Source organism: Aspergillus nomiae (genome assembly GCF_001204775.2).
Source record: "Aspergillus nomiae NRRL 13137 chromosome Unknown contig00350, whole genome shotgun sequence".
NCBI lineage: Eukaryota > Fungi > Ascomycota > Eurotiomycetes > Eurotiales > Aspergillaceae > Aspergillus > Aspergillus nomiae.
This window is the reverse complement of record NW_015378405.1, coordinates 1-12,434: the sequence shown is the minus strand read 5'-3', so window position 1 is coordinate 12,434 and position 12,434 is coordinate 1. Positions and strand designations below refer to the sequence as shown.

At 51.1% G+C, this 12,434-nt stretch overlaps 4 protein-coding genes across 4 annotated transcripts; 2 read left to right on the top strand and 2 right to left on the bottom strand.

The window, feature by feature from the left end:
* Positions 1–2,905: 2,905 nt before the first annotated feature.
* On the top strand, positions 2,906–5,182 carry ANOM_008906 (uncharacterized protein). The gene is made up of 3 exons (XM_015554162.1): positions 2,906–3,005; positions 3,076–3,201; positions 3,262–5,182. The coding sequence occupies exons 1-3, from the start codon at positions 2,982–2,984 to the stop codon at positions 4,819–4,821; spliced, it is 1,710 nt and encodes a 569-aa protein (XP_015403309.1). The 5' UTR covers positions 2,906–2,981; the 3' UTR covers positions 4,822–5,182.
* Positions 5,183–5,214: 32 nt separating this feature from the next.
* Positions 5,215–8,174, bottom strand: ANOM_008905 (putative beta-glucosidase; the record flags this gene model as incomplete). Its single annotated transcript, XM_015554161.1, has 12 exons — positions 5,215–5,743; positions 5,788–5,991; positions 6,069–6,307; positions 6,382–6,679; positions 6,733–6,948; positions 7,010–7,078; positions 7,142–7,320; positions 7,375–7,482; positions 7,539–7,615; positions 7,675–7,782; positions 7,841–7,933; positions 8,000–8,174. 12 exons carry the CDS (start codon positions 8,172–8,174, stop codon positions 5,215–5,217), a joined length of 2,295 nt encoding a protein of 764 aa, XP_015403312.1.
* Positions 8,175–9,061: 887 nt separating this feature from the next.
* ANOM_008904 (cytochrome P450) lies at positions 9,062–10,624 on the bottom strand (the record flags this gene model as incomplete). Its single annotated transcript, XM_015554160.1, has 1 exon — positions 9,062–10,624. One exon carries the CDS (start codon positions 10,622–10,624, stop codon positions 9,062–9,064), a length of 1,563 nt encoding a protein of 520 aa, XP_015403311.1.
* Positions 10,625–11,096: 472 nt separating this feature from the next.
* Positions 11,097–12,396, top strand: ANOM_008903 (Zn(II)2Cys6 transcription factor domain-containing protein; the record flags this gene model as incomplete). The annotated part of the gene is made up of 5 exons (XM_015554159.1): positions 11,097–11,145; positions 11,204–11,218; positions 11,284–11,433; positions 11,506–12,008; positions 12,082–12,396. Coding segments are annotated over 5 exons (1,032 nt in total), but the record flags the coding sequence as incomplete, so codon positions are not given.
* Between the last annotated feature and the right edge of the window lie 38 nt (positions 12,397–12,434).

Here is a 12,434-nt window from a genome sequence, read left to right as displayed (position 1 = left end):
GCTCAAGGAGGACAGACATGATTGAGATTGACGGATTCTACCTAGCATCGGACTATCAGGGGCAACTCTGCTGTGAGAGAACCCCACTCGGAGGTATCCAGTCTCCGACCCGCCCAACAGTGCTGTTGCGAGTATTTAGTACTCCGTATGCTCAACCCCTTAGCTATCTCGTGCCAAGTTGTGGCTGTACGTGATGAGACTCGTATTCGTAGCTAAGAGGGGTCTATGAATGTGTGGTCTTCGTACTCGTTTCCTAGCAGGCTTAATGAGGATTGTCTCATTAAAATACAGGTGCATTGATCAGGGTCTTAATATAAATACCCCTGTACAATCATACCATCACCGATGCAGGCATGATGCAGGGATCTGCAAGGTTTGGTTGACTCAAGTAGTATGGAGTATATCTTCAACCTTAAATAAGTAGAAAAGCAACTCCTTATCATGTATCAGGCGTAGCTAGTTACTAAGTAACTTTCTTCCAAACATCATAAGTTATGTAGATTTAGTAAGCTATGTTCTGTGCTATTCCTGGTTGTCTCATGAGATATTGCATATTATATCTTAATATCCTCTACACCCACCTCATTTTTTAATATGGGCTTTATTTAGGTCCTGGTCGAGGGTGAACAAAAGGGTGAGGTCTCCAGGAGGATACCCCTTGGAAGTCCCTAGAACTTGTATCGTGTTGCTATAATGTAATGTACCTGGGCAGTATTATTCAAGTTACAGTATCAAATCATGTTTATGGAAGCTGTATAGGGAGTGTTCTACTACTAGGGAAGTTGAAGATCATTTCTCGGTCTCAACATCAACACTAGCAGGCTTTTCGTTGAGGAGTAAGAGTGCCATAGAAGGAAGGACAACTTTCTTACAGGTTACTCGCCACTGCGGATCCAATATCCCAGGCAATATGCTGCGTGGCAAGCCATGCCCCCCATTGATATGATACTTGCACCTATGTGAGTAGTCACGCTGATGCAGAGGCCCGATAATTTTCCAAAGAATGCTCAAGAATTGAAGGCTGTAAGCATGGTCATAATGTACCCAATAATAGAATTCAGTGTCATTGCTCAAACCAGTCATTGAAACTAACTTATCATTCGCCCCTTGAGGAGCACAGCTAAAATGTACAGATTGCGTGAGTTGAAACTATATGCGTATCCTACGCAAAAGGGTTGTTTTCATACAATTATTAAAATATTAAACTGTGATCTCAACAAGTCCTCGATGGTCTAACGGTCATGATTTCCGCTTGTCATCTCATACGAGAACAAGCGCGGGAGACCTGGGTTCGACTCCCAGTCGGGGAGATTTTTTTGGTCTGTCCTCAGGTTCCGCAAGTGGATCTGAGGCTATTCCTTACTTCCTTTATTCCTTTTTTTTTTTTTTGGATCGATGCAAATAGGGTCTTCTATGCAAATACTTCTCACAGAACATGTATCCTACATCTTATTTGAGAAGCTGTCTCTTCAAAAGCAATTTTCTCAATGATCAAACTTGGTCATTGGTGCAAATATATAAAAATACTCCTTACGTTTTTTTGAAGTATAAGTCACACAAAAAATTACAGCACGCTGAGGGTTTTCTACGTCACTGCTATAACTAATAGCCCTACTTGACTTAGGGACAAGATTATTGGCTCTTCCATGATGATCACTAGTATCTATCACTCATTGACCCACTGATTTAGAGACAGATTATTCACTACCAGATGCTTAATCTGCGACTGGCCCATCATAGTATTCGTTGAAGGATCCATTTGGGATGCGATAGGACCCTGACCCTGCCACATTGCTGTGATAAATGACTGGTCTATAGTACAAAACTCACATCCCTGCTACTGATTCTTATTTCAAAAAGATTGTTTGGTCGTATCTTGAAATGAAGCCGAATATCAGAACTTGCCATGCAATATGCTCGAAACTGTTGATTGTGGCCCAACTTTCGGGTCTGGAAGAGGGCGATCCAAAATTTGTCTAACCTTCTCTCTGACAAGAGCCATTTTATTAAGATACAGGTTCGGGCATAGATGCTATGAGAGCGTGACTGAAGTTTCAGTGTTACTACAGTAACATTTACACCGTGCAGGCTATCTATTCACTTGGCAAGTGAATAGTGCCGCAAAAGGGATTGGTACTCTTACCATGGACGCATTCTGACACAAATCAAGAGGGTTGTACTAATCCTTCAACCACCAAGCTACACTCAAATCTCTCACATAACTGTGGTCACCCCAAATCTACGATGGGGCCTTGTTTTATTCAGGCATTAAATTGTTCCCCATGTCCATTCATTCCACAACCCAAGGAAGGCATGATTGCTTGTTTTAAACATCTTGGACATGACCCAATGTATCTAGATACACCCTGCGTTTCTAGGATCCGATTGCCCTGGAGCAGCGGCCAAGTACTTGTAAGAATCTGTAGGGAAAAGGTCCATCCCAGAGCCCTCTATATTCAGCGTTACACGCCCGTATGGGCTCAGTTGACGTCAACAGAGCTAGGTAAAATAGCCCGTCGATAGCTCTGTCAACACCATTTTCTGCCCTGTTTGCTTTCCATACTCGAGGAACCCTGCAGCACCGGATCGGGAGAATATCGCCGCTTGCAACACACTTGGTAACTGCGGTTGCGACGCTACGCAGGCTGGAAAGGCGGCCAAAGTCCGAGAATAGTAACGTAGGAGAAGATTGCAACAGGGGGTTACCTTCAGTGCAAGTATGGCATGGTGTACACGGTGTAACTATGTAGTAAGAAGTATTATGTACATTCTTGAGTGTCGAAAGTATGCGATCTAGACCTGGATGACTAAGATCGGTAACGGTACTGGTAAATTACCGTATAGGCTCGTGATCCAGGTAATGTCGTCACTCGTGTGGTGCGACTGCAAGTTGCTTGTCACTCTTTCATTCCATGGTCCACCATCAAGGCTGTTAGCTAAACGGTCGCTCTTGGAGAGAGCGATAGGCGACTCCGGCAGCCATGGAGACTGCACCGCTTACCTTGGTATGTCATCAACCAACACTGGGAGCTTTGTGCGTCGTATACCCAGCCTGACAGAATCTCCCCGCTCAAGGCTCATACCCATGCACGGAATGCAGTTCTGGAGACCCGCAAGTCAAACCCAGTTGCTGCGAGCGAGGAACATGATCTGGCCGCGGGCGAGTTTGCTGCAGCGGCCCAAAAAAGTTCAGATCGTGAAGTATACTCATCCGCTATTCCTTAAGGGTTTGCCAGACGCTCACATGTACATATCACACAGGCCCTAAGGACGCTACAGCTTCTCGAGCAACACCATAAAAAGCTCGCCCAGATCTTGCGATTCCAGCATGAGAACCCAGCCGCTGCTGTCTCGAGTATACAACAAGTGACTGTAGAATCGGGGGGAGCGAAGACAGATACGCAACAACACCCACCCAAGCTACTCGGACACGCTCGCCTACCGGCAAGGGAGACTTCGTCAATCGCTAGCAATTTAGCTTCAGCTCGAGGCATTCCGTCACAGCCACGCCATGGTTCCCCGGTGTCACCGACAGTTTCCTCACAGCAGGCAGGGGCGAAGATGACGGAGGGACCGGCAAAGATCAGGACCGGTGAGGCCAGACTACGAGAAAGACAGGCCTATGCGACTAAGGAACGCCCCAACCGGACGCCATCTAAGCAGTCATGGAACCAACCTGCAGCCAGCCCTACCGATATTACCTCGCAACAGTTTGTACCTCCAGATGTTGAATCATCCCATCACAAGGACAGACAAGCCGCGTCCGACGAGCCATTCCAACGGTTCTATTCCACCTTTGAAGGCCTTATTTCCAAGCTGTCCGCACCCTTGGCTTTCGCAGGCCTCCCTTTGGGTTCAGACGCGTCAGAAAAGGCTGAATCTATTCGCAAAACGTCGGCAGATACGAAGGTGGATCGTCAACCTGCAGTGTCCGATCGCCAGGGCCAATCGGGGGACACCGATATCAACAAAATATTTTCACGCGCTGCATTACGTGCTGTCCGAGATTCAACGGGCGGGGGAACAGGAAGCGCGGCGGAATCGTTCTACGTCGTGCCCACAACAGGTGGAACTGTTTCCTATGCCGGAATCCTGAGCAGGGCTGAGAAGGAAGCTCGAAGAAGTAGTTTCGACGAGGGTGACGAGGACTTCGTGGACGCCCGTGAGACACCGCCATCACCCGAAATGCGTCAGAGCATGACGGGGAGCAAGGGCAGAGGCACTCGAGGCAAAGAAAAGCTTACCAGCATGCAGAGCCCTAAGACCCTAGAGGAACTGCAGATGGAAAACCAAGCTCTGAAACATCTGACTGATACTTTGTCCAAACGTCTGCACATGTGGGAGGTCAACGCGCAATCATCTTCCGTAGCTCTGCAGCAATCCCTGAGGGCAATGCGTCATCAAAATGTTCCATCTCCAGAGCACTACCCTCAGTCTTCTCCTGCCGTCGCTTCACCTATCGCTCCCCTCTCCACACCAGCCGCCACGGATCAAGAGCAACGCATCAGAGAGCTCGAGGAGCTAATCCAGCAGAGCGAGAAGGAACTCGACAAGGTTGGCCGTGAGAACGACAAACTACGAAACGTCCTAGGAAAGTACAGAGATCGGTGGGAGAAGTTGAAGGAGGGTGCAAAAAGTCGGCGAGAGGGCAGGTCAACTGGAGATAGGAACAGCTATGCAGAGCCTAGCACGCCGGTCCGGACTGGCAGTACCAGCTCACAGAAAGCGAATGAAACCACGCAAGTGCAAGCCGAGGCAGGAACCGAAAACGATACCAACTCAAGCAATGAACCTGAAAACAAAAACGACTCCTCTAGCTGAGCCTTGATTTTCATGTTTGGTTCCATCGAGTGTAAAGGACGTGTTGAGTTTGCAAGCGTAAGGTCCTGCACAAAGCATGGGCGATTACTTTCTCTGAGAGATGTACGATACTTCGCATCACGCATATTTCTTCTCTTATATTTGTCCATTCTGCGTTCATGAACTGTTTTCGGGTTTATTATGAAGGAACTGCATGATCAATATCAACTCGATCACTGCAAATCCGGGGAGCAAAATGGCATGCAAATAGTACGCATCAGCCTATGAATCACGGTAATTTACGAGTCATGTCCAACAAAAAGTGCCATATCAATGATAACCGAGCAAATAAATGTATAATTCAAAATATCTGTATCCGAATCCACCGTAAACCAACCTCAACACCAACCCTAATCACTGCACATAGAAAGTAGCATTACCCCGAATATCCTCAGAGCTACTGCCCACAAGCACACCAAAAGCCCCCGGCTCCACAACATACTTCATGCGGAGATTCCACAGGCCCAGATCCTGCACCTTCAACGGAATCTCCACAGTCTTACTCTGCCCAGCAGGAATAACCACCTTCTTGAACCCCTTCAGCAACCGATTCGGCACCACCACCGACGCAAGCTCATCAACCACATACACCTGCACGACCTCCGTGCCATCCCTCGCCGCATCCGTATTCCTCACCTCCACACTCACCGTCACCGTATCCGCCGCCGTCACATTCATCTTATCAAGCGTCACAGCCCCATACTCGAACCCGGAGTAACTCTTCCCATACCCGAACGGATACCACGCCTTGGGGTTGCCAAGCGCATACTGGTGCCCAAATTCCAGCGTCCCGTTCGAATACACGTACCCTGCGTCGCCGATCTCGCGCGCCGAGTTCAGATAGTCATAGTAGATGGGCAGGTCGCCGACGGAGCGCGGGAAGCTGACGGACAGTTTGCCGGAGGGGTTGTAGTCGCCGAAGAGCACGTCGCGAGCGCATTGCCGCCCTGTTCGGAGGGATAGAACTGCTGGACGAGCGCCGCCGTGCTGTTCGAGAGCCACGGTTCCGTCACCGGCTTGCCGCTCGAGAGGACCACCACGGTGGGCACGCCCGTGTCGACGATCGCTTTGATGAGGGGTGCTTGCGCGCCGACGAGATTGAGACTGTTCACGTCGACGTGTTCGCCGGTTCTGGGACGTGTTGTTAGTTCGTCGATCCAAGGAGGTGGAGGGAGGGAGTGAGTGAGGGAGGGAGGGTGTGGTCTTACGTTGCGTTGAGGCCGGCCCAGAGCTCCTTCTGGTCGCGAGACCAGGTGCCCACGACCACGACCGCTACGTCGGATTTCTGGGCTGCTTCGACTGCCTCGGCGAAGCCGGACTCGTCGTTGCTCCAGCGCTCGCAGCCCTGCGCGTAGTTGATTGTCGCCTTGTCGCCGACGGCGGCCTTGATGCCGTCTAATGGGGTCACGCCGCGGTACTGGCTTTCGTAGACGACGTAGTCTCCGTACTGTGCGTGTGCGTTAGTTAGCATTCTCCCTGGGATATTATGTATGGGCCGCAAGAAGACCAGCAAGGACTCACGTTCATGAACCCATGCGCCATGGGCCCGATAACAGCAATGCTGCCGCTCTTCTTCAAGGGGAGCGCGTTATCATGGTTCTCCAGCAGAACGATCGACTCCCGATCCAGCTCGCGGGCAAGATCAACCGCCTCCTGCGTATGGATGAGCTTGTGCCAGTCAGACGCCGGGGCACCGTTATAGGGGTTCTCGAAGAGACCCATTTCGAACTTCGCCCGGAGCAAACGCGACACGGCCGTGTCGACGATTTCAATATCGAGCTTGCCGGTGTTGACCAGGTCGACGATCGTTTCGAAGTTGCTGTCTCGTGTTAGGCATTCATCAGTTGAACTGATTGGCGGAATGGCACTCACTATGAGCCGCCGCCCATCTCGACGTCGTTCCCGGCTGGCAGCACGGCCAGCGTCACGGCTTCCTTGTCGATGGGGTCGGCACGGCAGAGCTTGAAGGCTGTGCAGAGTCTGTCGGTTGCGCCGGCGTCGCTGGTCACCCAGTATTTGAAGCCCCATTCTTCGCGCAGGATCTCGGTGAGGGTGTGGTAGTCAGCTACGGCGGGGATGCCGTCGTATCTATATATGGTTAGAAATAGAGTGAAGGGAGATCATATTCATGACCGAAATGTATACTTACGAGTGGTACGCACTCATGATACTCCATGCGCCGGCATCCATAATCGCGCGCTTGAACGACGGCAACCAACTATACCGAATTGATTAGCCCACTGCTTGGTGGAACCTTAGTCGATTAGAACAGAGGACATACGTAGTGCGCAGATATCTCTCTCCACCGTGGACCGGTGCAGTGTTCAGGCCCTGTTCGGGCTGTGAGAATCCCACAAAGTGCTTGACGTTGGCGGAGACATTGTGACTTTGGATTCCCTTGGTATAGTGATATCCGATTTCGCCTGCGAGATACGGGTCTTCGCCGTATGTCTCTTCCACCTGTAAGCGACGGTTAGGTCTGTGCTATTAAGGGAACGTAGTGCAAAGGCCTACTCTTCCGAATCGCAGTTCACGGGCAAGATCAACCACCGGTCCCATCAGGTGGTTGACTCCAAGGGCTGTGGCCTCCTGACTGATGAGGCGCGCCATCTTTTCGATCAGCTGGAATTGTGTGTTAGCTTCGCTGGTCTGGGGGTCTGAGTCGTGGAGGGGCTCACCTCCGGGTTGAACGAGCATGCGAATCCGATGGGGGAGTTGTAAATCGTTGCATTGCCGATTAAGAATCCGTGGAGAGCTATGGGATCCAAGGCTGTCAGCGCATGTTTCAGCGAATCCAACATGACGAGAACATACACTCGGTTTGAACAATGGCGGGGATTCCCAGCGTGGTGTTCTGGAGAATATAGTCCTGAGCTCTCTTGACATTATCTGCGATGAAATCCCACGGCACGGGATATCCAACTGAGAACCATCGCTCGTTAGTTACTGCGATAATAATATGGAGAGGTCAATTGCCTACCGTAGAACATTCCACCCCTCATTTTCGTGCTCCATTCCAAACCCGTGAGGTTAAACTCTCCAGTGGTATCATTCATCCAGTTGGTGATATCGCCTGCAATAATCAATTAATACGTCCACCATACAGCTGTTGGTAAAAGATGGACAGTTCCAATCGCACCCTGAATCAATTGAGACATCTTCTCCTCGAGCGTCATGCGACCCAGTAAGTCGCTGACGCGCTCCTCCACCGGAGCACTGGGATCCTTGTAGCGAGGTTTCTCATCTTGACCAAGCGACAGGCCGGACAAGAGGCCCAGGAGCAGAAGCCCCTTCGTAAAGACACCGGAAACCATTTTTCTCGACGAAGACGAGCTCCCTTGAGTAATTGTGTCGGCCTCCACGCAGGCCCAACGAGGAGAAATGCGACGACTTTAAATTCCAGGCCATTTTCTCAGCATGGGTTAGCCCGCCGGAGAAATGAAATGAGCTCATGGAGAAAAAGTATTAAACCCCACACAGTCCGAACAGCAGGCCAAGGCGAGCTCTCCACACAGGCCAGCTTTAATTAAGGAAGTGGCTCCGGGTCGAATCCAAGCGTCGTATAGCTCTCATGATGTCAGGCGCCGATGATTCTCCGGGGGAATCGAGTAAGGTATCACCGGCATCTTGAGTGGATCAAATGGATCGCGTTGAACAAATAAAGGATGAAGAATGAGAGATTGGGAGACGGGCAACAGGCTTTCGGATAATCACGATGCATGCCGCCAGCAACTATCAGTCCGGCTAAAGCGCACGGAAGATAAATTAAGGAATGATCCACGAATGGCCTGAGGATGCTTGTCTCCGCAATTTAATGAAGGCGAGCGTTGGGCAGTCTTGGCTGCCGATTCCCCTTCGCACGGCTTTCCGGCTAAAATACATGCATGATCCCTGTTTGGTCCAACTTTGGAAGAATCCTTTCTGGATTTAGAATATGGTGATAGTCATCCATCCCTGGAAGTCTGAGGTTATGCTTCAACGGCTTGTTAATCAGGGTGCTAGGTTAAATGTCCGTGGGTAGTATATGAACTAATCGTGGTCCACTTGTACTCGGAATGCTTGTCTGTATCCACTTCTCCATCGTGAACAGACACTAAAGCCACTAGATCCGGTCTCGAATAGCAAAAGTGGACAATTGTACCATACTCATGATCCTCAATTTCATTAACGTCGTCTACCATAGATATCTATTCTAACGCAGTCATGCCGTTTCCCTTCGCCAGATCTTCATCGGCATCTCACCCATGATCAGGTTGAACGCCTCGAACCGATCGAGCTTCCAATTAGCCGGCAGCGCAAAGTCATACCGATGCACCAGTGTTGCAAGCACAACAGTCTGCTCAAGATACGTGATATTCCGTCCGAGACACCCCCGGGCCCCCGTCGAGAACGGTACAAAGTACGGCTCCATGCGCCTCCGGTTGTCCAAGTCCATCCATCGGTCCGGGTTGTATTCCTCGGGATTAGGGAAAATTTCAGGATCCCGATGAGCCGAATAACTTGTCATCGACACACTGGTGTCACCCGGGATCCATTCGTTCAAGATCTGAGCCCCTTCTGGCGGGGTCCGTCGGGGAAGTCCAGCTGATGTAGGGGGGATCAGGCGCAATGCTTCGTCTAAACAAGCGCGTAGGAACGGAAGGTTCTTCACCTTATCGTATGGTGCGACCACTTCATCTTCGTCCAGGGCGCTGTCCACCTCTTCCCGCAGTCTGTGCAGGTACTTCGGATGTCTGATCAACATATCCAAGACTTGCGTTAGGGCAATCGCCGTGGTGTCGGCCCCGGCGTTGATGATCGCGCCTACTTCGGCGACGATCTCGCCCCATTCGAGGTTATTGGGGTGGCCTGCCTTATCGTCCATGAGCGAGGAGAAGAAATCATCCAGTTTCTCCCCGCTCTGGTACCGCTGTAGCCGAGTAGCTGCTTGGTGGTAGATCACGTCGCCCCACGGCTCCCCATCTTTCCACATCTGGCGGTATTTGGGAACCAACTTTGATAATCTAGAAAGCCAATGGAAGTACTTATAATCCCAAACGAAGAGTGACTGCGCGTGTGCGGTGCTATCCTGAGACTTGCGATACCGAGCCGGGTATGTTGTCCCATCCTTTCTCTGCGCGGTAACCTCATCGGATCCCTTCTCCAGCAGTCCGAGGGTAGACGAAAGGGCGATGAGATTAATCGCCTCGATCGTGAACAGGTTGATCCACTTATTGTAGTCCAACGTGAGATCTGCCGCTAGGGGTTCTGTCTGGCCTGGAAGCAGCGGGAGTGTACAGTGCGCGTCCAACGCTTTGACAAGACGGCCGGTAACGTTGGCCACCTTGTGCTCCCATCTCTCCAGGTTCTTGATGGCGAAAGCGGAAGACATTCGCTTCCGCTTCTCGGCGTGGTCCGCTTTGTCGATGACGTCGAAGAGGTGCGTATGAGAGCCCCATGTCATGGCATATTTGATGTCTTTGACGCACGGTGTGTTGTGGCCGTACATATCCTTGACCGCACCGATACGGCCGAAGGAGAGGGAGTTGGGCCCAATGCGCAATATTGGTGCATTTTTGTGCGCTTCGTGTAGGTCTTTGGAACGATATCCACACGAGCTTAGGTAGCAGTAAGGAAGGTCGGTGATACCCGCTAAGGGGGCGAAGTTTGGGTATTTGCGAAACCCTTTAGGGTCGTAGAAGTAGTATACGATCGGAAGAACGAACACGTACCCTGCCCCCAGGACAAGAGCACCAGCAGCAGCCAAAACATAGATTCCCGGCATTTTGGGGACGATTCTGCGAGCTGAGAGTTAGTTCACAACTCCCGGTCACTTCCTCAGTCTATATATACCATTTCAGAATATCGGTATATGAATCTCATTTCCCGACCGTGACCTCATCCTGAACAAGTAAGACTGCAGAGAGTAAGGTCCAAGCTTCCCGAAAAGGCTATTGAGGGTCTCGCCGTTCGCCCATGCAGAAAGATTAACCAGATAGACTCAACCGCGATGTTGATCTCATGCAGATGAAGCGATTGAACGGGGAAGCCCTAACCATCCCAATGGGGAAATGCTTCCTTTTCCAGAAGTGGGAGGTCAGCCTTGTCGGTCTCTGATTTGCCCAAAAGCATTTGGCCGGCAACCAAGCGGGGAAATTTTACCCCAAGTTTCCCCACAGTTTTGCCCCCGCAACGCATGTTCAACCACCATGTCCATGACCATGTGGTTATCTCTAGCCCTCAACCAGATATAGGAAATGAGCAGTTCTGGAAAGCACAGGCCGGCTGCGTGTAGGAGATGCAAAGGTCAGCACTGCCATCCGTAAAGGGTAGAATTCCACGCCGCTAACGTCAGAGCATCCAGATCGGCATTTGCGATGTGAGTCTTCTAGCCAGGGTACTCGTGCGAACAGGTCACCCTATGGTGCTGACTACTCCCAATAGGCGACGGAGGCAACCCCTGCAAAAGCTGCAGACAGGCCAGCTCAAAGTGTGACCGTAGCGCCAAGAGCTTCAAATTTCGACACGAGCCAATACCGAAGCGCAGGTTCCATTTCTCGTCGGATCAGAAATGGGTTGGCCTGCCTCGGAAAGGTAATTCATCCCGCCCATTGCACTTACATTGGGAAACATAGGCCTACTGTTCGCGATTCTGACTATACGAAGGTCGACTCCACTACGTCCATGTGAATCCGGACGGTCGTCAGGAAAGCGATGACGACGACGAAGATGATGACGCTGAAGAGAGCCAGCCTGATGCCGCCGGCTCTAATGCTTCTCCATCACCCAGCTCCATGATATGGAGAAAGGGCCAGAAACCACATTCACTTCCAGCATCTACCTGCGCGAACACTAGCCATGACCCCCATGGAGAAGGGCTTGGACAGAGCCATCGAAACTCAAGACACTATAGCATTTCCAGTTTCAATGCAGTCGCAGGCTCTAATGAACCGTCTCCACAGTCAGCGTCTTACTATGCCCACACTTCTGCATATGACTGCTTATCCCAACCTACCAACCAACCCCTAAATGCTTTCCCGACACAGCGAGATCATTACCGTCTGGGGCCTTTGAAAGGCGTTCCCCAAACCTTCTCGGACGCCTCCTACACCAGTGACCTCCAGGAAGCATGCTTGATACGCTATTTCGTGGAGAAGCTAGCTCATTGGGTACCCTCTCCATCCCCATCACACGAACAAAACGATACATGATCATCCGGAGCAAACAGCTAACCACCCGCAGTTCGACTCAACCGACCGGGACCGACATTTCACCCTGACAGTCCCCGGCCGAGCCATGTTCTGCCCAGTACTCCGATATGCCCTCTTGACAGCATCCGCCGGCCACATGCGACAAGCCCTAAAATGCCGCAACAACAGCAACGGCACCGTCATCTTCGACGGCATCCCACTACCAGGTCTCAGCGAAGACTCGGCGATCCGGTACCACAACATCTGCATCTCCTACCTGATCGAGATCTCCAAAGACCCCAACGAAGACTACAACGAAGACGTGCTAACCGCAGCGACGATCCTCCGCTTTTACGAGCAACTAGACGGTACATCCCCCCTCCCCTTCCCCAAAGTATAGTATCG